Here is a 27,052-nt window from a genome sequence, read left to right on the forward strand (position 1 = left end):
ATTTTACAAAATTTATTTATTTTTTTATTTTCATTATTTTATTATATCTCTTAATTAACATAAACTCTATTTAATTTTTTTATTTTCATATTTTTATTAAATTTCTTATTTAACATAAAATCTACTTGTTACACCAGTATTTTTTTAAATAGATTTTTTAAATAAAATCCACTAGCTATATAGTTTTATGTAAATTAAATTTTCATTTTCAATTTTGGATTGAAATGATTGATAATAATAAATATCTTTCATGTAAAAAAAATTAAGCCTTTTTTAACTCGTTTTTTTGTTCATTTACATTTTACTATTTTAGAAAGATATTTAATTTACATAAAACTATATAGCTAGGTATTTTAGATAAAACTATATAGCTAGGTATTTTAGATAAAACTAAAAAAGTTTAAGCCTTTTTTTAACTCGTTTTTTTTTGTAAAATAGATTTTTAATTTACATAAAACTATATAGCTAGTGGATTTTACTAGTGCAACTAGTAGATTTTATCTAAATTAAATATCTTTCTAAAATAGTAAAATGTAAATGAACAAAAAACGAGTTAAAAATGGCTTAATTTTTTTTACATGAAAGATATTTGTTATTATTATTATTATTATTATTATTATTATTATTATTATTATTATTATTATTATCAATCATATATATCCAAAATTCAAAACGAGTAAGGTTTACATTATTTAAAACTAGTAAGAAATTTAATTTACATAAAACTATATAGCTAGTAGATTTTATTTAAAAAAATCTATTTAAAAAAATAATGGTGTAACAAGTAGATTTTATGTTAAATAAAAATTTAATAAAATATGAAAATAAAAAAAATAAATAGACTTTATGTTAATTAAGAGATATAATAAAAAGATGAAAATAAAAAAAATAAATAGATTTTGTAAAATTGATTTAAACTTAAATAAAATTAGGTGTTAGTACCCAAATGTGTTACATTGATAAACTTAAAAAAATGTAAGGGTATTTTAGTCATTAATTAACTAATTTTGGTGTTAGTACCCAAAGGTGTAATAAAATTGAAACCATAGAACCTAAATCTGTTAAAATAAAAAATTAGTACCCAAAGGCGAAATTAGGTATAAACCACATGACCCATTTGTGTAATTAACTCTATATATATATATATATATATATATATATATATATATATATATATATATATATATATATATAAAACTAGGTTAGAACCCGTGTAATACACGGGTTGAATAAATGTATTTTATATATCAAATAATAAACAATATATCTTTAAAAACCTCGTTTATTACATGGGTTGAATAAATATAATTTTATATACCAAATCATAAAACAATATATCTTTAAAAATCTTGTTTTAAATAAATGTAATTTTATATATTAAATAATAAAAAATTATATCTTTAAGAATCCCGTGTATTGTACGGGTTGAATAAATTTAATTTTATATATTAAATAATGAAAAAAATTACATTTTTAAGAATCTAATATATTGCATGAGTTGAACATAATTTTATATACGAATTAATAAAAAGTTATATCTTACCGTTTTAATAAAGATTTATAAAAAAAAGTAAGAAAAAAAAAAGATAAAAGAGAGTAAAATGAATGATAATATCCATCCATCTATCCATGATGATGATGATCCTATCTATGCTATCCGTGTTTGTTGTGGTGAATAATCAGATGATGATGCATCCTCCAATGGCTTCCCCTCTCCCCCTTCCCTCAGTCGCCCCCTCCTCTAATTTCAAGGTATACATACATCTTCTTAATTCACCATTTTCTCTTACGGAAATTACTAAGCCCTTGTTTACAACAAGCAGGCTACTTGTGGGTTTGCTCGTCAATTCAGGAGCTCTGCTATCAGCACCATGCGCACTAGTACTAGGCTTTCTGCTGGAGGTCTGCTATGATTAAATCTTTATTCTGTTTTAATTAATTACTTTTAAGTGTTTGTGTTAATTAAGGCACCCAGACAGACTGTACCTCCTCACTTGCTAAATTTAGCCAGTAATTTTTATTTTCCTGCAGATTTTATAATCAAAGAAGAAGAAGAAGAAGAAGAGAATGATGTTCTGCTGCTTACTTTTTTGAAGGATAGAGAGTTGAATGGAGATTTTATAGCAAAAGTGTCTGATAAACTTTGGATGATGAGGACAAACACAATCAACATTCATAATACTCAATTAACAAATAATAATAATAATGCTAATCAACTCCATGATGAGGTAATTAATTAATTTACTTATCTGTTTCTTTTTTCTATACTTGTACAAAACTAATCAAATACAGTAACACTTTGGATGACTTTGATTGAACCTGTTTCACCATTTCTCTTTTAGTTCAATCCTTTAGCTTAACCCCTTTTTAACAACCTTATTGACCCATCCATGGTGTCGTCAATTACATTTTCGCTTATTTTTTCAGTCATTACACGTTTTATTAATAGCAAAACATCCGTCTCCTCCCTCCGAGTTTTATGTTATGACACATTTGAGTACTGTAGCCATTTGTAGATGAAAATACGGGTGGTTTTCTGAAATTGACGACAACAAATGATTGGCTATTAGGCCAAAATACTGCACCAATAAACAAAAAGATGCGAGCTAAGGTATGCGTGCATTTCATCTTGTTAAATTTGATATGTGTTTGATTAGTAGTTATAAGATAATGATGCATAAATATTTTTGTAATAGCAACAACGCGATGACAGCCAAAGAAGAACCAGACTGAACCTACTTCAGTATGAAGCGGTATGAAGAAGTGACTTCTTCAACCTCGTTCTAACGACATGGATTTGATATGTCATTAATCAAAATCTTAACTTGAAAAGTTTGATGTTACTACGGTACAGGTGAAGAGAGAACTGTTGTATCTGACAGTTGGTATTGGAAGTGCATGCAGTGTATATTGTTTAATAACTTTCTCCATCCAGGTATTCAAGTAGAGGTATAATTTTCCGTAATTTTTTTCTTCATATTTCAGGACCAGGGATTCCACTTACACACAATCAAATAACAAATAATGAACAAGTTTAATCTAGTTTTTTATTAGTTGATAAAAACAGTTGTGATAGCTGCTTATGTATCTTGTTCCTATTTGCTTAGGCTGCTGTCAGTTATGCAACGGGTGTCCTTTTCAGGTTAGCGTAAAGTCATCTACTCGCTTATTATATCTTGTTTCATTGGACCTTGTAGCGACGATGAATTTATTAATAATCATGCAGTTGCCTGTATCTTCAACTTTTGTACCGGTATGTGGACAACATTTCAAGAGGAGAAGTTCCACAAATTTTCAGGCAAAAGAAGATAAAAAAGTAAGCTACTCGACTCGTATCATATGATTATCTTTTAATTTAATATATCTACCACATTACTCTTGAAAAAAGTTATACCTTTGTAAATATGAAATTAGAATTGGAATAAGAAGTGGTGACTTGGAGGAAACCTTTGAAAGAGTGGTGAAGGGTTGTAGCATGGCTCTATCATCGCCACGCCTTGTGATTCCGGCTGCCATTTATGGATTGTGGGGTCTCTCTCAACATTTTGCAAATGATTATTTTCAGGTATTATTCTGAACTCTATACCTTTTTTTTTTTTTGATACATTTATGTTTCCTCTCATCGGTCAGGGTATACCGAGGGGTGACACGATGTTAAAACAATTCATTTTAAGTAAGGGTTGTCGTGCAAACTATTTTTTGACCATTTCCAAAAAAAAGTTAAAAATAAAAAATTAATGTGTTGATCATGATTACAAAAACAGCATTACAATACTAATCTAATATTTACAGTAAAGTACACGGATGGTCCCTGTGGTTTACCAAAATTTTGGATTTGGTCCCTAGCTTTCCAAAAGTACAAGGATGGTCCCTGTGGTCTACACTTTGTACGCATTTAGTCCCTAGCCAACAAATCTAAAGGTTTTAGAATGTCCAAGTTAGGGATTAAATGTGTTACAAAGTGCAAACCACAGGGAGCATCTGTGTACTTTTGGAAAGCTAGGGACCAAATCCACAATTTTGTTAGACCACAGGGACCATTTGTGTACTTTAATATCTAAATAACGTGATTCAAGAGGTTACATGCACTAAAATTATTTATTATTTATTTTTTATGACTACATGTGTTTTACGGTATGCAGGTTCAGCCCTTTGGTTGCAAATCTTTGTTTGTGTTAAAATTTCAGTAATTAGCAACTACTTTCTCAGTTTTACTTCATTACTAATATGGTCTCTGGACTTTAGAATTCATTATCATGAAAAGTGTCACAAAAGATGATGAACTTTGGATAACCGTCATCCAACCGTGTCATCAGTGACACGTTTATGTGATTGAAATTACCAACATAAGTAAAATTTTGAAAAGTAGACAGTCAAGTGATTATGTTTATATCCTGATTGTTATGCCTGTTGGGTGTAGCTTACGCCGGCAATGGTAGGGGTGTTTGCGTATAAAGCGGCTGCATTGGTTCAAGTTTACAGAGACAATGAAGATCTTCAATTAATTCTTCCTGGGAACGAGGAAGACCAAGATCTTCAATAAATATTAGAAATTATTATTTTTGAAATAAAAGTGGTATTTTTTACATGGAAGAGTGGGAGGTAAGATGATATTGTATAAGTAGAGAAATACTTTGATCTTCATTGATTCTCATATTTGTGTTTGTACATATGGAATCAGTGTTTTGAATTAGTGAGCCATTTTCTTTGAACATTTCGAAATAATCTCATGAACTTTTTGTACATTTATTTTTTTCATCTTGCTGCATTTCAAAAAAGTTTGGATTAATTTAAAATACTTTAGTGTTTAATAATTTATTTGAAAAACCATGCTTATCTATATCAATTTCATCAATTTAAGAAACAATAAATAACACTAAGCCATTTAGCTGGATTGTCTCGTATGTGTCAGTTCAATCTCCTTCCTTCACTCGACAAATGACCGGCTCTTCCGATCGATCCTGCAAAACGAACAACACCGGTGAACTCATTACAAGGAGGAGAGGTTGCGGGTTCTCCTTGTAACCACCCTCCATCGTGAGAATAAGTAATCGCTTTGAGGATATTAGTGTGTGTATAAAGTGAGAGAGTAAGAAAACGGATCCTAAAACCTGGAGGTTGAGCCTTCTATGTATAGCCGGAGAATTGTCAAGGAGAAGGACCGCCAGCTGGATATTTGGCAGATGTCCGACCAGGAGAAATATCTATTATGTCCCTTCTGACGTAACCAGGCCTGGTCCTGTACCGAAGGTGACGTGGCGTATGGCTATTCGTTCTAGCTCAACGTCCTTTTGTATCTGCTGTCAGTCTGTCCCATGAAGATCTTGTGACAGATGTTGGCGCCTTATAATTGGTGCCACCTGCCGTCCTTTCTTGTCTGCTATGAGCATCTTTCTATCGCCAGGTGTTTCCTTCTAGAACCTTCTATATCTCCTTGTATGGCAAGATCGCATGTCTGGAGTGGTGTGGTCCCATTAATACATGTCTGCGTTGTGACACCTAGCTATTTTGAGCCTATATTGTACTAGTGTGACACGTGTTATGAATATGTGAAGGCACTAAATTATTGAATATGACGTTAATATAACGTATTTGAAGTGTTGGTAAACTTATTTTTAAAAATCATGTTCTTGATCTTTGGTGGTGATGATGATAGTGGAAGGTTTCTCTTGATCTTGGAATTATTCACAAACTTGAAATGAGTTTTTAAACAAAATAAAAATGGAAGTAATATATATGTATGTATGGTCGTAGGTGTATGTATATGTGTGGTAATGTTCGTGTTTTGATTTTGTTAAGATCATGATTCTTGCATGATGAGATTTATGAAAAGTGTTTGCATGATTAATCAAAAAGGGGTTTTATGAAAAGTGACATGTTAAAGTCTTATGATTTGAAGTGAATATAAGAAAAGTGAAATTGGAAGTGTATATGTATGTATATATGAACCGTATGTGTGTATATATGTATATGAATATGTGGGTTTTGTTTGCATGTTCATAAATGTGAAGAATGTTATATCCATTTGATGTTGTAATGATTGGTGAATGATTGAACAAAAATTATGATTTGAATAGGTTAAGAAATCATAATAAATGTAGGATGAGTGTATTTAATCTTGGAGGATGATGATGAAGTAAATGTGCACTAGATGTTTGTACACAAGCTTGCATGATGATTTAATGATCATAAGAAAATGAAAATGTTATGGTATGATGAAAATACATATAAATCAGAATATAAGCTTGCAAAAATGATGTTATATGATGTGTTTTGATGATATAAAATCATGTCATAGATTTGGTAGCTTTGCATGTTGTACATGTAGCTTAAAAAGCAGTAAAATGGGTAAATTTACATGATTTATGTGTCTTACATGAGACCTGCACTATCCTGAGTATAACCACCATTTTAATCTGTAAATAACATGTGTTGTGTTAAAATATCAAGTCGTGATGATTTGGGATGATTACGGTAAAGTTCGGTGCAAGACAATGCGTTAAAAACGGTAAAAATCGGCTTTTAAAATGATTTTTGCAAAACTGTTTTAAATCAGATTATTAACTGATATTTTTATAAAAATATAAGTATTTTAACTTATATTAAGTATCTTTGGTGTTTGAGTAGTTATACGTGACTTCCGAAGCCCGAAACGTTAAAATACGCATATATCGACGTACGCGAAAATGGATTATTCATGAGTGAACTTTATGTGTTATAAAGTGATATGTGAATATGAAAGATTGTTAATCAGAAACAATGTAATCTCATACAACTTCTATGCATCGACATTATGTTTTTCAAGTGCTTATCCATCGGAATGGTCGTCTTGAACATCAACACCAACAACATCTTGTAAGACATCCATTATATCTTTAGTGACATTATAATCCCTTGCAAATTTTGAGGAAACCACAACAAATGTTAGAAATTAGTTTTTAATTGAGCTTTGATGATAATCATTATTACTTTGTAAATAACTCATCATGAAAGATTGTTAATCAGAAACAATACATATTATGAAATCATCTTATTCATATATTAGAAACACAGGTTTAAATAAAGAACAAATGTATGATAAAATTCTAATTCTAACTATTATATAAATCAAATAATACAAAAACATACAGAAGATTATAAATCACTGAAGATTGTAAACCCAAACTCCATTCTCCCCAATTAGTTAAAATTCTCACGATTCTACAAATCAAATCATACCAAAACATACAGAAGATTGAAGATTACTGAAAATTGTAAACCGAATCTAATTTTCCCTAACTAGTTAGGGTTTTTGAAACACAAATCACAATTTTACCTAACAATTAGGGTTTTCGATAACAAAACTAAATAATCAACAAATGTAACATAATATTAAAGGATTATACAAATCAAATCATACCAAAGCATACAGAATGTTCAAATAGTACCCGATTGAAGAAACTTTTCGGTTCAGAATATGGGATTCGCGCTAGCTCTGAGAGACGCGATACACGTAGGTAATGGATTCGATCGAAGACTCGAAGTTTTTCATATTCATCCAGAGCTTTCATCCAATCGATAAAGGAAAGAGTTAAAAAGATTATGAAGATAACATATTTAATAGAGAAGAGAGATGGCGATGGAAGACTCGAAAATGAATGGAAAAACCAATGTCAATAAGCGTGAGTTAGATTTAGATAAAAGAGAATAGAGAAAGAGAGTGGCGCTCAAGAGGGGAATTCTCTAGCCTAAGAGGGTGTCCACATCAACAAAATGATTGGCTAATAATATGTCATGTGACTAAAATGTACTTTTTAATATAATAGATAGATATAATACCGTCAAGCGTTAAATTGATACGAAATTAAATTAAGGAACGAATTCAACAACATACCTAATTTAGTCCAAACAATGTTTTTTTAACTACAAAACACCCTCCTAAATCTACTCTTACACACCTTCCAATAAATAGGACCTAATTTAACTAGTCAACTTTGTTTAATAATAAAAGCATCCAACGGCTATAAGAAAAACTCAAATCCAAATTAGTGAGTGAGTCAAGAAGATTCTTCCATGAAAGAAGGGTAACTTCTGACTAAATCCATAGCCTGAGGGACCTATATGAAAACTCGATCAACACAAAAAAGAATGATCCAATGGCTCTAGTTAACTAGCCGTTGGAATTAAAAGCAAAATTTGTTAACAAATCCAGACAAAAATCCGACGTTTACGATTCTATTTCAAAACAATAATATGGGTCAGTCAAAAATCAATTGATTTTCAAGATTTCGTCCATCAAAAATCAATTGATATTTGAAGATTATTTAATCGATTGAACACCCATCAAGATTTTCTGTTAATCCCTCTCTCTTTTGTTTACTTTTCAAAGAATTTGAACTTGTTTACTGGTGAGTTCATTATCTTTATTGAAGATCTAGATCATACTTGTTTCTTGATCGTTGTTGATTAATCTGATTAGGGTTTTAATGAATTTTGATAGTAGTTGGTTTTTGATGGTATGTTTTGATGAATATTAAGTAAAGGTTCTTTACTTTTTATTTGAATTTTGTATAGATTGTGCAATGGCTGGATTTAAAGAGAATTATCCAGATCTAATGCCTCTTACAAGAACACAAGGTAAGTTTAAATGAATAATATGATTTTTTTTTATATTTTATTTGATGCAGATGAACTGTTTGATGAAACGTCTGAGTGGGTGAGTTTACACAAAATATCATAAATTCTGTGAGATTTTTGAATCTTTGTAATGAAAATTAGGTGTTCCAGTTGGGCAAAACAGGAGGGCGTTGGGTGATCTCAACCCGAACATTGTTACTGCTGCAACAGCATACCCTTATGCTAACGGTTTGCCGGGGTATTTTACTATTATTATATCTAACAGATTAATAATGATCTTTATCACTTTTTAAATACCCATATTGATCTTTGTTTTTTGTAGGAAAAGAACAAACCCTTCTAAGAAACCACTGGCTCCGGTTACTACGAGGTCAGTAACAGTCCCTTTTACTACTTGTTGCTTTTTGTGATACACTTCACTTATGAGACCCAATCTTGTTGTTTGTTTCTGCAGTGAACAAATCGCCATCAAACCTGAGGTATCCACTTTTAGTAATGGCATATTTGGTAATTTGACCCATTTGAGATAACTTGTCAAAAGAAGCTTATGCATATTGTCCAAAATCTATAAAAAAGATTTATGAACTTTCTTTCTGTAGGGAAAGAAGCCAAAATCCGAAACAATCCCTGATAGAATCGACACCGAAGAGTTCTCTACGATTGATCTTGAAGATGATTTTAGTGCACCAATGTTTGTGCAACACACAGAAGCAATGCTTGAGGAAATTGATAAGATGGTAGTTTGATTATCTCCTTTTTACTTCATTCTTATTCTTCGTAGCATGCTTAACTAATAGTTTAATACGTCGAATTCGTATTTTAGGATGAAGACATATACGAGGAACCAGTTTTGGACATTGACGAGGCAGACAAAGGTGATCCACTTGCTGTGGTTGAGTATATAGATGATATTTACTCGCATTACCGAAAACAAGAGGTAATATATTGGAATCATTAATTCCGACCCATCATTCATGAATTCAGTTAACTCGTGTTTAAGCATGTTTAATTCCGATCCATCGTTTATGAAGATGCCATATATGATTGCAGATATCAAGCTGTGTTTCACCTAACTACATGTCACAACAACATGACATAACCGATAAGATGAGAGCCATTCTCGTGGACTGGCTAATCGAGGTACATCGTGTCGTTTATGCCAGATCCGAAAGTTTTATAGTAATTTGTGATGTCATGACCTAATGAGAATTCAACAGGTTCATTATAAATTTCAACTTATGGAAGAGACGTTATATCTAACGGTCAATCTCATCGACCGATTCTTGGAGCGCCAAACTGTGTCAAGGAAGAAACTTCAACTTGTTGGAATGACGGCGATGCTTCTAGCGTGCAAATACGAAGAAGTTTCTGTGCCCGTAGTTGATGACTTTATAGTGATTTCTGATAAAGCGTACACAAGAACTGAAGTTCTTGACATGGTAAGTAAAAAAACAAGATTTTAATATCTGCTTTCCGTTATAAACTATAACCTCATACGAGTTCTCATTTGGTGTTTACAGGAAAACGAAATGGTGAATACCCTTCAATTCAATCTCTCGGTTCCAACTCCATATGTGTTCGTCAAAAGGTTTCTGAAAGCCGCTAAATCTTACAAAGAGGTCTCGTCTAATTTTATGTTACTTCTATCCATCATTTTTTTTAGTAAAATGCAATTTTCGTCTTTGGCCAGTTTTGCGACTTTCGTCTAAAGGTTTGAAATTTTGCCATTTTCATCCTGCTTTGTTAAAACTCCATCTATTTTTCTCCGTTAAGTCGGGGGTATTTCTGTTTTTTTACCTACTTTGTTTTGTTTTGAATTCTTGTACATTATGTTAAATCTTGCCATTTTCATCTTGCTTTGTTAACTCCATCTATTTTTCTCCGTTAAGTCGGGGGTATTTCTGTCTTTTTACCTACTTTGTTTTGTTTTGAATTCTTGTACATTATGTTAAATGCTTGTACATCAAGTGAAAAAGACCGAATTGCCCTCTAAGTTAACAGAAAAGACTAAAACGGATGGAGTTAACAAGCCGGACGAAAATGCCAAGATTACAAAAAAGACCGAATTAACCTCTAAGTTAACAGAAAAGACTAAAATGGATGGAGTTAACGAGCCGGACGAAAATGCCAAGATTACAAACTTTTTGGATCCAGATGCGGAAAAACAAACCTTTGGACGAAAGTTGTAAAACTAGCCAAACCTCAGGAACGAAAATCGTATTTTACTTTATTTTTTGTTACAGTTATTGATTTTGGAAAACGTGACAATTACAACGTTTTTTTTTTCTGATTGATGTTTTTTTTTCTTTTTTAAATAGTTGGAGTTACTATCCTTCTACTTGATTGATATGTGCTTGGCGGAATATGCAATGCTGAAGTTCCCACCTTCGTTATTAGCGGCAGCTGCTGTATTCACTGCGGAATGTACCCTCAACAGATCAAAAAAATGGACCAAAACATGTGAAGTTTATTCAAACTATTCTGAGAATCATCTTTTGTAAGAAGATCTTTTTCCCTACTTTTTGTTGTTGGCTACTTTACTGTAAGATTTTATGCATCAATGAATTAAATTTGAACAGAAACAACTGGTTCTGGTTTGAAAGAAAGTTGGATTTTTAGGGGTGCTAAACGGGTCATGTTCGTGGGTTGGCGGGTTCAACCCGACCCCAACCCGAAAATTTTAGACAAACCCGAACACGACCCATTCAACCCGATTTTTCTATTTTTAATTTTTTTTCTGCAAATTAATATATTAAAATTTACTAAAAAAACACAAATCTTATGTCAATTTCTCTTTTTAAAATCCTTGAAATTATGGCATAAATACGCACCCAATTTAATTTATGACATAAAACATTTTGTAAAAAATATAATATAATATAAATGGGTTAAACGGGTCAACTTGAAACTGACCTGAACCCGTTTAGACTAAACCCAAACCCGTGAATTTCGTGTTGGGTTCGTATCATGTCAAAAATTCACACCCTTTCCTAAACGGAACAAAAAACGTGTCTTTTTCACTTCTGGTTTGTACTAAATCTTGTAACGCAGGTAACAGTGTTGGCTTTTTATTATTTATGCAGGGAATGTTCAAAGATGATGGTTAGTTTACACCAGAAGTCAGGCACAGGGAAACTTGTTGCCGTGTTCAACAAGTATGGAACGTCTAAATACGGACATGCTGCACGCATCCAACCAGCTATCTTCATGTTGTATCCGAGGTTCTGGGACTGACTGATTGACATTTATGCTAAAAAGACAAACTTTTTTAATCATTTGGGCAACGCATACTTGCTGCCCGCCCGTAAGTATTTTTGGGATTTATTCCGGCTGCAACTGTTTAGATCATCGCTTCTGTTTGAGGATGATCTCAAACTCTTTTAAGATGTTTTTTTTTTCTTCTAAGTTGTTATGGATAATTTGCATCTTTTGATATTCTAAGATGCTATTAAGTTGCCTTACCCAAGTATTATATAGTGGGCATTACAGTTTCATGTTTCTGATAAATTGAAGTTCACAACGGGGCGGGTATAGCCGACGGTAAAAAAAGAAGTTAGTGAAGTTAAATCGGTCGGTTATCTTCGGTTTCTGAGTAGATCTAAATACAAAGATTTATCGTGGGAAAACTAGTGTAAGTTTGTAATTATGTAGTTGCGTTGTGTTTTGTTCGCCGTTAAAAAAAGTGCTTGTTCAATATTGAAAGTATATGTTGGTTCAAGTTGAATAAGTGATTAGACTAAGACCCTCCGTAATGGGGCGCTATGTGTGGTTTTTGTTGGCCGATCGCGTCCCATAGCGCCCTAAACACCACGACGGGCGGCGCTATAGGGGTCAGTTTTGGGTGGAGCGCCATAGCCATAGCGGCGTGATTTTTCTTGAGAGGGAGGAGGGCTATGGTTTTGACCAATAAAAAAATAGTTAAGTGTTTTTTTAATTAATTGATAAAAAATGTAAATTAATAATTAGGTAATGATGGGTAGGGGCTTTATGATTACGGGCTCTAGTGATATACCGCCCCATAAAGCCCCCGTGTAACGTGGCACCACACGTGTCGCATAACGCCCACAAATGGGCTTTATACTACACATGACCTAACAAAGCCTGGACACTTGGTATTTCACCAAGTCGATCAAGTGAAGGTACATCATCTAGGGGTGTTCATTGTCCGGTTTAAAACCATGAACTGTTCAAACCGGTCATCAGTATGGATTTTTTTTCATTTACTTTCGATCGGTTTCTAAGTTTTAAAATCATAATTTAAGGTTTGGTTTATGGTTTATACCAAATCCCACCGTATGAAACTGGAACAAACCGTTAAATTAAGGTAGTGTTTGGTATACAGGAATGAGAGGTGGCATGGAATGAATGATTACGATGGAATGAAGAAAAGAGTGTTTGGTTGGTCAATGGAATAGAATCACCCATTTCAAAAGGCATTCCATTCCCTCAAAATCATTCCTTCCACCCCCCATGTTTTTTTTCATTCCATCCTCTCTTGCACCATTCATCAACAACACCACAACCCACCCCCTTCGCCACAACCCACCACCACCACCCACCACCGACGCCATCGCCGCCACCCGCCACCACCTCACCCCAACAGCCACCGCCGCCGCCACCGCCACCCACTCGCCACCGTTATCACCCACAGCTGCGACCAACCGCCAACGTCACTCGGTGCCGCCGCCCACCACCATCGTCGATGCCACCACCACCGCCACCACCAACCGCCGTCGCTGCCACTAACCGCCACCTTTGCTGCCACCCACCACCAACGGCCACCTTGCCGTCACCACCACTCGTCGTCACCGCCGCGCCGCCACTCGCTGCCACCACCACCACCCATCGCCGCCGCCGACACCCACCACCGCCACCTATAACCACCCACGATCATTACCACCGACCACCACCACCACTCACCGCTGATTTTATTACTCCGTTTTTCTTGCCTACCTGAACAATATACAATAATAATTCATTCCATTCACACATGGTAACCAAACAAGACATGGAATGACAATGATCCATTGCATTCCCTTGTCCATTCCATTACCTCGTCCATTCCATTACCCCATATAATATTTATTTTATCTATTTCATATTTAATATTAAGTATTTACTTTGAAGCATTTAAGTTTAATTAAAATCAGACACTATAGTGGGTTTAATTAGACCACAGGGTATGGGGCTCATCCCCCGTCCTGGACCGTCGCACACCGCCCCCAGGAGGCCCGTCGCAGCGCCTGCGTCTCCCAGGAGACGTTGGAGACGGGGCTGAGGTTTTGAAATTGTGGGCCCCCTTCATTAATCATTCAGGTTTCTCTCTCTCTCTCTCACAGTCTCTCCCCTTCAATATATATTGATTTTTTTATTAAGGTGGGTAGTCCTCCACACCCTTGGGTAGTCCCCAAGGGGATGGTCCTCCTCCCGTGGTGATGTGGCGCCTACGTGACGGGTAGTCTCTTTGGAGACTATCCAAACCATACCCCATGGTCAACGTTCAACACTTACCCCTCTTTACTTAATAAGCTTATAACTTTTAATCAAATGTTTGTGAGGAAGGGGTACATTTAATAGCATCCATCCACGGGTGGTTCTCTGTCACTTATCCCTCCTTTTATAAAGAATAACCTTATAACAACTTTTAGTAGCATCCTTCTTAATTAGTCCCGCAGGTTCTCTATGCATTTCTGAGGCTGGGTTGAAGATGGTGGATCATGGGTCTTGACCGGTGGCTCCCTATCAACAAGCCTCACACCTACCTATCACCATACGAAAATCGATGATAGTTTGTCTTATAATCGATGGTTCAAATGCTTTCATATTTATAAACTTGACAAACATCACAAGTTTTGATCATACACGACACAAAATTTTGTTTGGATTTTAGAAAAGCGTCTTAAAAATATCGTTCTATAAATCTTCGTTATTAATTATTTGATTTTTTATTTACTTAACCTTGTAATATACGGGGTTTATAAGGGTATCCAGGGCACTCTCAGGGAGATGGTGCGGTGACCCCTAACCCCGATCGGGAACACCGCCGCCATCAACGCGGGGACCCGATTTGGGGAGGAGATTCGGCATGAATTCACCGCGTTGAATGGCACGATGTTTGAGGAACGGTCACTTTTAAATGGTCAAATTTAAAAAAAAAAATTCACTTTTTAAACAAATATAAATAACCACACCCACCACTAATTTTTTATACTCTTAAACCACACCCACTTCACTCATTTTTTATACTCTCAAACCACACCCACTTCACTCATTTTTTATACTCTCAAACCACACCCACTTCAAACCGAGCAATGGAGAACCAACCCCGCGAAGCCAAGAAAAAAACTAAGGGACGGGGCGCGTAACCGTCTCGTGGTGGTTCGAGCGGTGCAAGTGCACAACCACAACCCCCTTTCGGATATACTTCACAACCCCCGTTTTTTTCCAACAACCTTCACACCCCTCCTTTTACAACACCCAACCACCCAACCTTCAACCCAATTTCGGCTATTTTCAAAATTTGTTATCAATGGATGCTCCACTTAATCCCCCGCCTTCGACCCATATGGTTTTCGTTCCCCACAAGTTCCATCTACACGAGGAAATGTTGAACGTCCTCTACCTATTTACGACGACGAGGACGATGAGGTAGTGCCCAAAACTCAAAATTTGGGCAACGAGGACGAGGACGATGAATATAATGTGGATGAAGACGCGGGCAACGAAGAAGATGACGCTCAGGATAAAAAGGGAAAAATGGCGAGCGAAAAATGGACAAAGGTCCAAGAAGAGGCGTTGGCGAAGGCGTAGGTACATTGCTCTACCAACAAAAAGAAGGGCAATCAACAAAACCGCGATAGTTTTTGGTGTAAGATTTTAGATTATTTTAATGCCACCGTCGGTGGAAGTAAATGGACCGTGCATCAAGTACGGTCTAAATGGGGCCCGATGATGATGAAAATAAACTTTTTCAACGGCCTATACCAACAAGCGGTAAAAATTATATTTTTTAACATTGTATATTTTTTAATTTTCTTTACTAAGTTCATATTTTTTTAACACTTATTATTTTATAATATGTAGGATCGCACACGATGAAGCGGGTGTAAGGATCTCGACGTGATGAAAGTCGCTTTAAAGGAATTTAAAGAGAGATTTCCGAACGGATTTCAACATGTCGAGGCGTGGGAGGTCGTTCGAAAACACGACAAATGGGCCCAAGTCCCATTGTTGGGTGAGGAAGGGGAAGGTTCAGCACAAAAAAGAAAGCCCGTTGACGTGGACCCTTCCATACCCGATATGAACGAAGACCCATCGCCACAAAGAACACAACGGCGAGACAAGCGTCAAGCGACATCGTCCGAGGGAAGCTCGGCCGAGTTGGCGGCACAATTCAAAGAGTACACCGCCATGAAAGAAGCGAAGCACGCGATGGAAGTGAAGGCGATTGAATTGAGGAAGAAAAGAGAGTCGGAGGCTCGCGAGCTCATATCGGAACAACGCGAGACGATGAAAAACTACAATTACGATCGAGATACAAGTACGGGTGGCCGTGCGATTTCTAAATTTTTTATTTTCTAGTTTTAATGTAATATTTATTTTCTAGTTTGAATGTAATTTTAATTTTCTAGTTTGAATTTAATTTTTATTTTTATTTTTCTACTTTGAAATGTCTTTTGTTAAATTTTATTTAATTTTTATTAATATTTTTTATAAACATGCATAATTACAACAAATAAAAAAACAAAAAAATAAAAAATAAAAAACCAAGTCTCTTAAGAGGGGAGTGCCGCCATCAATTTAGGGTGTTATGGGAGTTTAAAAGAGGAGTTGACGTGGCACACAAGGATTAGTTATGCGTAAAAGAGGGGACTTCCCTCTTAGGGGAGTGCCCCTCTCACCCTAACCTATTTGGCTAATAATATATATAGTTAAAATAAAGGGTCATTTACATATTTCCCCTTACTAAGATCATTTATTACATATTTACCTAACCTTTAAAATCAGTTACATATTTACCCTTCCTAAACTATATATATTACATATTTCCTCTTCCTAAACTCTATGGTAGCGTTTGGTATGCAGGAATGAGAGGTGGAATGAAATGGACCATTGAGAGGGAATGAAGAAAAGAGTGTTTGGTTGGTCGATGGAATGGAATCGCCCATTCCAAAATGCATTCCATTCCCTCAAAATCATTCCATCCCTGCCCCCTGTTTTTTTTCCATTCCATTCCCTCTTCACCCTTCATTAACAACAGCACAACTCACTACCGTTGCCACCACCCACCACCACCGTCATCCGCCGCCGTCACCCGCCTTCGCCGCCACCCGCCACCACCGTCACCCGCCACCGTCTTTGCCGCCACCCACCTCCATCCCCGCCACCGCCACCGCCACCATCCACCATCGTCGTTGCCACCTCTGATCACCGCCACCACCCACCTTCGATCATCGCCGCTGCCACCTCCGATCACCGCCGCCATCGCCACCCACCTTCGTCATCGCTATCAACCACCACCACCACGCACCGCCACCACCTGCCACCACCGTCGCCACCGTCGCCACCACTACCACCTCTGGCCACCGCTGCCACCCACCTTCACCGTCACCCACTACCACACCACCGTTGTCACTACCCGTCGCCGTCTCCACTCGCCACCGTCTCCACCCACCAGCACCACCGCTGCTACAACTGCCACCTATCACCACCCACAATCACCACGCATCATTGACCACCGCCATCCGATTTTATTCCTTCGTCTTTTCTCGCATACCAAACAACAAAAAAGTAATGATTCATTCCATTCTCACATGGTAACCAAACAAGACATGGAATGGTAAAAATTAATTCCATTACCTCATCCATTCCATTACCTCGTCCATTCCATTCACCCGTCCATTCCATTACCCTATACCAAACAGACCCTATATGTTACATATTTATCAATTTCATTAAAATTACTTTTTTTAAATACTATTTTACCCCTGATGAAATATCTTAGTGATTATCTATTATATATTACTTTACCCTTAAAATCATTTATATATTTCTCTTTCATAAAGCATATGGTAAATAATTAATATTAATCTTGTTCAATCATCTTGTTCAGTAAATAAAATATGTATTTCTAAAATCTTTATCGCCATGGTCAATCGCCATTGCCGGTCTTCATCTCCGACACCACCCAACAGCCGTCAGTCGTTCATCATCTCCTGTTTGTCCATCGCCATCCTCATTGCTGTCCACCGCCATCTCCGACCAGTACCGTCGCCGGAGAACCACCGCCCCTCACCGTTCTTCTCTGTCACCATCCATAGCCAACCACCACCTTTGTGCTGATTTCCACCCATATCACAACACCATCATCTTCACCACTCATCAGAACCAAGCTCTGCTACCACCCTATCCGACATTCTCATGAATGTTCCCTTCTCTTTTGTTATCTCCTCTCTACAGCATGAATCTCAGTTGTGCGACCTCTACGACTCTTTTTTTCTATCCCCACATCTACGGCCTCAGACAGCACGATACCCAATTCGTTGTTCGCCCAATTTCCAATTTCAAATAAACTGCTAAAAATTTTATTCATCGGCTAGTTTAATTAATTATATTTTCATTGTTTTTGTTTGAAATTTAATTAATAGCATCCTACCATGTTGACAGGTGTGAGTACAAGGTTCTTTAGTTTTGATATAAATTAGAAAAGGGTAATTGGGTAATTTCATTTGAGTAGGGGAAATATGTAATAAATTTAAAAGATTGGGTAAATATGATATATGTAAAAATCTCTAAAATAAAAATAGAAATAAAATTAAACCTAAAAAAGCAGCCTATCTCCCTGTTTGCTCCTCCATCTATCTTCTAAACCTAAAAAACAAACAGCCGACTGACTGACAGATCTTCTTTCTTTCTTTCTTTCTTTCTTTCATTCTACGGTTGATTCAGCAGGGAGGGAGGGAGGGAAGGTAAGGTTCAATCAGCCAGCAAGCAGGTAAGCTTCGATTAGCCACCATTTCTTCTCTATTACCTTTGAATTGTTGCCATTATGGTCGTCCCTTGCGAACCCGGATCCTCTTCGTACCGCGAATTCGATCGGACGAACCAAAACGAAAATCGTGCCATGACCACCGAATTATGTCACTGTGACTTACATCACTCTCTTTTTTTGGTTCCCAACGGGTAAAGGTTAGGATTAAGGCTAAAATTAAGCTTGATGTTTACAGGTACTAGACGAAAGTTGTAAGCGGCTCAAGATGGCAACAAATTCTACATCTAAGTTGTTTCATGGTATGCACTTTAAGGTTTGATTGATCGAGTAATATAATCAAGTTTTCCAGTAGCATTCTTGTAATTGGTATTCTGTATGAGACAATTTGTCTGTTTTTCTTCTTAAAGCATCGACCTTTCTTGTTGTTTAGTTAAGAAAGCATAACTTATAACCATCCATCATGTGCACTTTACTCTTTGAAACCGGGTTGTACAAGTTCACACCTTAATGACACTAGGGGGTGGGATAAGACTTAGTGGACATTAGGTCCTGGGTTCGATTCCCACAATGGTTTTTTCCCAGATTTATTGGGTTCCCTCCTGAATTGGTGTATAGGCATTATAGCCTAGTGTAGTGGAGATGGATATGATCGGGTGGTTTCGCTGGTGGCATGATGGTACTCCAGTGGTCCATCAGTGATCCAAATTTGCTGTTCAAAAAAAGGCGTGAACTTGTAATTTATGAACTAATTACCTTGTTGTATTGGTTGCAAAAGTCACTAGGCGCTCCCTAGTCGGTCAAGCGGGGAGTTGAGAGTACTCGGCCTAGGCGGAGAGTACTCGGGGAGTACTCCGACACTCTAAATTATAAAGAAATTAGTTTTCGGAAATTAAATATGTGTCAAATAACCTAAATTTACTAATAATTATAACAAAATACGTGAAAATTTATATTCATTCTTTAATATGATAGGCGTAGAAATTATATTCTATTAATTTTTTTAAGTCAAACTTGGCCCGAGTTGACCTACTAGATACGATTTTGACCAAGATTGACCGTGTTTGATCGATTATGAGTAATTAGGCGGTGTTGATCGATTTGCTTGGTCAAAGAAGCTGTCATATTTTTGTTTGAGTATAGCTGGTTGTTTTGTTTGTGCTAAAAAATCGCACATGAGCATGCCAAACAGTATAGTGCTGAGAAGTGTTACTAAACCCCTTTGACTTGAATAATTTTGCCAAAGTGTAAGAATCCTCATTTTCTGTTTCTTCGTTAAACTTGTATCAGATGTTCGCATCTATAACTTACCCCCAACCTTTAATGTATGCTAATTTTTTGCATGCATGGTCTCTTTGTGTTCTTAGACTGTATCATAAAATTTGCCTGCTCTGATTAAAATTTATTTTATATGCATGAAATAAACCAAATTAGTGGGACGTTCACTTTTGCGAGGCCTCAACAGTTCCTCATCAGGAATGATAAGATCATCACAGGAGACTACCTGTAACAATTCCTTGGCTCAGGTCTGCTCTTTTTTTTCTTAAATTAGATGTACACATTTTGACCCGTTTATTTATGAATAGGTAGATCTGGGCCATGTTTTAACTTTTAACAGGTAAAATAAAGATTTCTGCGTAAAAAATAACGTGCCCAGTAGCTCAAATGGGTTGAGAAGTGCTAAAGTGTGTTTTAACTTTTAAATGCCTAAATCCTCCATTATCTTTTTTTTTAATAAAAAGGTTATTGTTGAAATAATATAATTTTATATAATCATATTCGACACAATAATTATAGTAAATTTATTCTTTTGAATAAGAGGTGTTTCTCTACAATATAAGATTGAATAAGAAGTGTTTCATGGGCCACAACTCCATTCAACGTATTACCTAATCATAGGCTTGTAAATGAACCGAACGATCACAAACGTGTGTATGTTCGTGTTCGTTTATTTAACTTTAACTGAACACGAACATGTAATCGAACACATTTTTTTGTTCGTTAAGAAAATGAGCATGTTCGTGTTTATTTATGTTCACGAACGCAAACGAACATAAACAAACTTATACGAACATAATTTAATAAACATTACTTCAATTCAAAAGACCATTTTTTATTACTCATCATCATCATCATACTCAGTAAATCCCACCAATAGCAAAGCTAAGGTAGGTTCTGAGGAGGGTAAGATGTAGACAGTCTTACCTCTACACTGTAGGAATAGAGAGGTGCTTCCAGTGAGACCCCCGGCCCCATAGTAGTTTTGTATCAAGCCTTGGACATAAGGCACATAACACTCAGCAATTAAAACAAAGGCCCATTTGTGCATGTACTCCATTTGTCTTTCGGCTATCAACGCCACCACATGATGCATGCATGATTAATCATTTAATTATCCCCCTCTTTTAACGTTATTTTTACGAAATTAGTAAAATAACGTTAAAATTAGTGCACTTTCACTTTTGCCCCCCTCGCCCACACATATATACATTATATGCGCATACCGTAAGCGGGGCGTCCATTTTTTACTAGTTAGTTATTTTTATACGAGTAGTTAGAAAATAGAAATCCCGTTTAATGTTTATATTTATATGCATATAACTACTTAAAATCTAAACGGACATAAATGAATGAACAAAGCGTGCGTTCATGCTTGTTCGTTCGTTTATTTAAATAAACGAACTTCCCGCCGAACAATTCATGCGGTTCATTTACAGGCCTACCCAACCGGTTCAACGTGTTATCCAAACACCTGCTCATTTTGTCACTCATACATTTTCTTGACGTGGGTGAATTTCCTTTGGTTATATTAATGTGGAACATATCTTAAATACATGAACTTTCCAGCAAATAAGGAGTTTCATACAAATGAGAACCAATCTCAAAGTGGTGGATAACTCTGGTGCGAAACGAGTAATGTGTATACAAGCTTTGAAGGGGAAGAAAGGGGCCCGATTAGGGGACACAATAGTCGCATCAGTGAAGGAGGCCCAACCCGGAGGGAAAGTTAAAAAAGGACAGGTGGTATACGGGGTAGTGGTTCGTGCCGCCATGCAAAAGGGCCGTTCTGATGGTAGCGAGGTCAAATTCGATGATAATGCTGTTGTACTGGTCAACAAGCAAGGTGAACCGATTGGAACTCGAGTCTTTGGCCCGGTCCCACATGAGTTAAGGAAGAAGAAGCATGTCAAGATACTCAGTCTTGCACAACACATTGCATGAGGTATGAATCGTTAAATGGTTTGGTGTTTTGGTTCGTTCTCCTGCTAACTTTTTTTTTGAACCTGTTTGACCCATTCGAGATGAAACAATGACCCGAATCTTTCTTGGATTGTTTTCTTTCATTGGATGATGCATTGACGGTGACATTGTTTGCGTTTCAGGTTTGAGATAGTAAAACGTGGTTTAAATTATTCGTGGTTATCAGTTGATTCATGTATAATTTAAGCTTTTATAGTTTGTTAGGTGAGTTGTAATTTGGGGCTGTCAAGTTAAGATTTTGATCTGACTGCATGCACCCTAAGTTCATAATGCATTGGACTTTTTTGTTGTTTGGTTCTATATAACAGTTAAGTGGGCTTATATGCTTAGTTGATTCATTTATGTTTTAATGTAATTTTTTCCCTTATTTTTATTTATTTTTTCAGTTGGTTTACGTTTTCACATAATTTTCTTTTCGGAAAAGAGTCGGGCCAAATATAATACGCGTTCATTAAACAGTATAGATTCAAGTTATTTTATGTTTCCACGCTGCCACAACATGTGACATGTAAAATTACTAGTTTAATAAAGTGTTCGAGTCCGATCTTCACTATAATAAATAGTAATAGATGATTGTATGAAAAATAACCAAGTAATTTGTTATATAAAAAAAATATAGTTATAAACCAACATATTCAGTCATTCTCAAACCCATTCCTGAAGCCTCAAAATCACAAACAGCCTTGTGAAATAGTACTAGTAAACCGGATGAAGCATATTATTGTTGGATGTGATCAAAGCAAAACAGGGGAAATATATATAATTGATGCTCCCATAGTCCCACACAATCTAGTTTCAAGATAAACTTAAACAATGGAAGTTACTCTTCATGAAAAATATTATTTTCAATTGATTACTTTACTAAATTATTACTCTAAAAGTAAAATGTTGAAAAGTAAATTGCTAAAATCGTCCCTGAGATTTGGGCATGTTTGTCATTTCCATCCAAAACAACTTTTTTGTACAATATAGTCCTTCACTTTTGAGTTTTTTTGCCATTTTCATCCAAATATCTAATTTGCTTTATTTTTTCTATCAAACATTTGGTTGAAAATGACAAAAAATCCCAAATCTCAGGGACGATTTTGGCAAAACGTCAGACGTTTGGATAAAAATGACAAAAAATCCCAAAAGTGAAGGTCTATATGGTACAAAAAAGTTGTTTTGGATGAAAATGACAAATATACCCAAACCTCAGAGACGATTTTGGCCATTTACTCAATGCTGAAACAACTTAAACCGTAGTGAACAATATCATTTATTATTCAAACAATTTCTTCTTAATTAACTTCATTACTTTTTACCAAATTGGTTTCATTTAATTCTTTCCTTATTATATTTTTTAGTTGACAACACCACTTTGCTGCAACTGTTGTGATTTAGTAGGATTTTTCTCTTTTAAACTACTTTGTATTTTAGTGTATCTTTTCATTTACACCCTCTATATTTTAATAAAGCTATTATACAGCTCCCTAAACTTTAATAAAGTTGCTTTTTCTTTTTCTTTGACGACTACACCACATGCCAGAGTACTATACCAATACCGCCGAACACACGGGGTAAATACTAAAGTTATCATACAGTCCCCAAACTTCAATAAAGTTAATTTTTTCTCTTCTTTGACAACTACACCACATGCTAGTACTTTACCGGTACCGCCACAAAGAGCGGGGTGAAGATCACATGAATTCCACTCGATGTGCTCAAGAATGCGTTTTTGCACGTTTTCTTAACGATTATCTGCAAAAATTCTCTTGTATATTTATGGCACCACCAACCTCAGCAAGTTACTCCAGGTAAACCTTGACCATAATCTTGTTCATATCTTGGTTTACAGAAAAATGAACCTTGGTTAGTCAATAACATATTACCATCACTGTCAGTTTTTATTGGTCACATGTGGTTTTATGCAGGACACACCAATGCAGCAGAGTAATTGCATTACGAGGCAAAATGTAGAATACTTGATCCCGTGCATGGATTTGCTCAAATAATTTGGTCTTTACATCAACAAATTCAAATAGCACACTGCACACAGCCCGCTAGCACAAGCACAAGCTCAAGCTTATGATTATTATGGTGTCGAATCCCCAAATCCCTGAAGTCGTTCAAGGGGCTTTGGCGGTACTAACCTTAGATTCGGTGAGCTCCGGTTCAGATTCGTCCTCTCGTCGTCATGGTGGCAGTTCCTCTTGCGGAGTGTCGGTCTCAGGCTGCATCCACATGAAACTCTAGTTAGAGGGCCCGAGGGGGTTCACCCCATGGGCACTCCGACGCTCAAGTCAGTATCTTGTATGGTAAAGATGTTATAAGTGTAAGTGTAATTTAGAGAGAGAGAGTAAAGGAACAGGAGTAATCTTAGAGAAGTGGAGTAAGTAGTAACCTTTTTTTTGTGGGGAAAAATCTCTTCTGTCCCTTCTTGGGGAAGGAAGTTCTCTTAATGTAGTGAGATAGTTGGGCCACAGCCCTAATGGGCCGATCCAAGAGTGGGCTTATCAGGACGTGGCCCACTCAAACCAACTAAACATACCGAGAAAGACACAAGTGGGCTCAAGCCCAGCCACCAATCTAGGGCGATGAGCCCGGACGAGGAGCCCAAGCGGGGACCCTCGTCGTCATGTCATCCTTAGTCCAAGCCTATTTACTCATGAATGGGTGCAGGACTTGTTCCAGTCCCTGAACATCTAGGCGGTTCATTATCCGCCCTCAATATATCATCCCGGCCTATCGGGTAACATAGCCTGGGGCACGTTATGCCAAAGTTATCTGTTTTGTTATCCTCGGGACAACCTTGCATTCAGCGCTCGAAATAGCAAGGTGACCCCTCAAGTAGGGTAGCACAATACCTTACTTCAATCTATGCCTCCTTGACGGCATTTTTTCCCATGCACTTGTTTGATAGTACTTTTTATAGCGTTTATGCTATTTAGATTGTTTTGCCATGTCCTCCTTTAGGGCATTTCGATTGAGGTACTCGTTCAGGAGTAGTTTCTTTAAGAGCATCGACTGGGATGCTTTATTTACCGTGTTATACTCCTTGTATGGTGCTCCTCTAATGAGGGTTTTTGCCTTGCTTGAACTGTTTTAAAACTTTCTCATGAATTTTCTCTGTACCCTTTTTAAGCCGTTAAGACTTTCTATGGGTCGCTTTGTAACTTTTTAAGTTGTTAAAGCTTTGCGTAGCCCCGTTTTGTGACTCGTTTGAAACCTTGCATGAGTTTGCTTCGCAGCCTGCTTGAGTTGTTAAAGCTTTGTACAAGTTTTGCTTCGTAACCTGCTTGGGTTGTTAAAGCTTTCTATAGTTTGCTTCGTAACTTACTTAAGTTGTAAAGGCTTTGCCTAGGCCCGCTTTGTAACTTGTTTTAAGTTGTTAAAGCTTCTGTTGGGCCTGTTGTCCAATGGCGTTTGGGCCACTTGGACTTTCATATGCCTGCTTCGGCTTTTTGGACGTAGTCGACTTAGTCCTAGCCCCACGGCCGGGCTTTGCCTTGTTTTGATTAAGGCGGCATGTATGTATGCCTATGTATATGTTTATTTTATTGTAAGATCGTTCGGCACGTCTGCCTAGATGATCCTGTTTGACCCGTTAGCAAGGTCTTCGAACCGTTCAGGTTTTTGTTCTTCGAGAAGGGGTGGCATCTTCTCCTTTTGGAAAGGTTTTATGAGCCCTTTAAAAACACCTGTTATGTAGAAGGAACCTTCCTATGTGAGTCCTTGTTAAGGGCTCTTTCCTACCCTGGAGAGATGTTGTAATTCTCTAAAAATGGGTGCCCATGGAATGTGCAACCCTCTCCTCTTGGAGAGACTTCTTCAAACGTATGCGGCCCCGAGATGGGGCTCCTCTTCTTTGGAGAGATACTTTCTAAAACACAGACCTGTGGCGGAGATCTTTTCTTTTCAAGGAAGGGATTCTTCAGATTCGAAGTCCCTTGTCAAGGGGCTCTCCCCCCTCCTTTTTTTTTTTGAATAAGTTGTTCAGGTGCGAAATTTTAAGGAGGATTTTTCTCATATATCAAATCCCTGGGATGTACTTTCCCGTCCTTAGAAGGAACTTTACCAATACTTGATCCCGTAGTCGGGTGCACTTCTGTTCGTTGAATAGACTTATGCGATACTTAATCCCACGGGAGGGGATACCCTCCTTTTCTTGGGAGAAACCTGTTCCTGTTCGTTGAAGAGACTTACGAGACCCCTAATCACATAGGGTGGGACATCTTCATTTTTTCGGAGGCGGCTCCTCCAAGACTTAATTCCCAGAGATACTAATCTCCATTGTGACACTCCCACTTTAGTTACCTCCCACATTTAAATTTCAAATAATGACACATTGGTCCCCAAACTAATTTACTTCACATTCCTCTTGTATTTTCATTCAATTCATCTTTTGATTAATGACCGAACGACCCTTGTACTTCATCATTTCATATTCTCGGAAGGAGTTTCTTCGAGGCTGAATCCCGAGTGAGGGATATGTTCCTTCCTATTCTTGGAAGGAGTTTCCTTAATACTGGATCCCGAGGGAGGGATATGTTCCTTCCTATTCTTGGAAGGAGTTTCCTTAATACTGGATCCCGAGGGAGGGATATGTTCCTTCCTATTCTCGGAAGGAGTTTCTTCAAGACTTAGTCCCGAGGAAGAGGTATGTTCATGTTTATGGAAGGGACTTCTAAAACACTTGATCCCAGGGAACGGGATACTCTTCATAATCTCGGAAGGAACTTTTCCTGGACTTAATTCCATGGAAAGTATACGTTCCTGTTCTTGTAAGCGACTGCTGAGGTACCTTATCCACAAGAGAAGGGATTTTCTTGTTGATGGAAGGGACTTCCAGAATGCTTTAGCCTTTAGGAGAGAACATCGTTTTGTTCCGGCAGATAAGGGTCCCGTCCCTGAGGAACTTTATAATTGGTGTCATCCATGTTTCTTGTGTGTTTTCAACTGCAGCTATCTCCTCTGTACTGATGGAGGGGGGGTTAGGACTTCCACTTTGACTTCTCTTGCTAAGTGATCGAATGCTACTGAGGCTAGCTTACTGGGGGTATCAGACTTTCTGTTTCTCCCTCAGGGAATGTGTTCCAGCTTAAAAGTTTTGAATACCTTGGCCATCTCTTTTACCTTTGCCACGTACTGAGCCATGGTGTTGTCTTTGGCCTCATACTCTCCTTGGTATTGTTTGACTACCAACTG

The 27,052-nt window shown here is 36.9% G+C and overlaps 4 protein-coding genes across 4 annotated transcripts; 3 read left to right on the top strand and 1 right to left on the bottom strand.

Annotated features, from left to right (window-relative positions):
• Positions 1 to 1,634: 1,634 nt before the first annotated feature.
• On the top strand, positions 1,635 to 4,749 carry LOC110865909. The gene is made up of 10 exons (XM_022115242.2): positions 1,635 to 1,752; positions 1,824 to 1,902; positions 2,032 to 2,228; positions 2,507 to 2,611; positions 2,697 to 2,753; positions 2,855 to 2,935; positions 3,108 to 3,142; positions 3,227 to 3,316; positions 3,415 to 3,565; positions 4,421 to 4,749. Exons 1-10 carry the CDS (start codon positions 1,636 to 1,638, stop codon positions 4,541 to 4,543), a joined length of 1,035 nt encoding a protein of 344 aa, XP_021970934.2. The 5' UTR covers position 1,635; the 3' UTR covers positions 4,544 to 4,749.
• A 3,454-nt stretch (positions 4,750 to 8,203) lies between these two features.
• Positions 8,204 to 12,114, top strand: LOC110865910 (G2/mitotic-specific cyclin-2). Its single transcript, XM_022115243.2, has 12 exons — positions 8,204 to 8,387; positions 8,554 to 8,616; positions 8,758 to 8,854; positions 8,939 to 8,986; positions 9,071 to 9,095; positions 9,216 to 9,353; positions 9,440 to 9,553; positions 9,667 to 9,756; positions 9,834 to 10,055; positions 10,137 to 10,235; positions 10,935 to 11,113; positions 11,700 to 12,114. Exons 2-12 carry the CDS (start codon positions 8,562 to 8,564, stop codon positions 11,848 to 11,850), a joined length of 1,218 nt encoding a protein of 405 aa, XP_021970935.1. The 5' UTR covers positions 8,204 to 8,387; positions 8,554 to 8,561; the 3' UTR covers positions 11,851 to 12,114.
• Positions 12,115 to 16,885: 4,771 nt separating this feature from the next.
• LOC118479639 (transcription elongation factor SPT6 homolog) lies at positions 16,886 to 17,969 on the bottom strand. The gene is made up of 3 exons (XM_035974273.1): positions 17,885 to 17,969; positions 17,083 to 17,317; positions 16,886 to 17,039 (listed from the first exon to the last, which is right to left on the bottom strand). Exons 1-3 carry the CDS (start codon positions 17,967 to 17,969, stop codon positions 16,886 to 16,888), a joined length of 474 nt encoding a protein of 157 aa, XP_035830166.1.
• A 491-nt stretch (positions 17,970 to 18,460) lies between these two features.
• Positions 18,461 to 22,220, top strand: LOC110865911 (50S ribosomal protein HLP, mitochondrial). Its single transcript, XM_022115244.2, has 5 exons — positions 18,461 to 18,610; positions 18,843 to 18,906; positions 20,039 to 20,130; positions 21,452 to 21,827; positions 21,988 to 22,220. The coding sequence occupies exons 2-4, from the start codon at positions 18,873 to 18,875 to the stop codon at positions 21,824 to 21,826; spliced, it is 501 nt and encodes a 166-aa protein (XP_021970936.1). The 5' UTR covers positions 18,461 to 18,610; positions 18,843 to 18,872; the 3' UTR covers position 21,827; positions 21,988 to 22,220.
• The last annotated feature ends 4,832 nt before the right edge of the window (positions 22,221 to 27,052 follow it).

The sequence above is a fragment of the Helianthus annuus genome, chromosome 6 (genome assembly GCF_002127325.2).
Source record: "Helianthus annuus cultivar XRQ/B chromosome 6, HanXRQr2.0-SUNRISE, whole genome shotgun sequence".
Taxonomy (NCBI): Eukaryota; Viridiplantae; Streptophyta; class Magnoliopsida; order Asterales; family Asteraceae; genus Helianthus; species Helianthus annuus.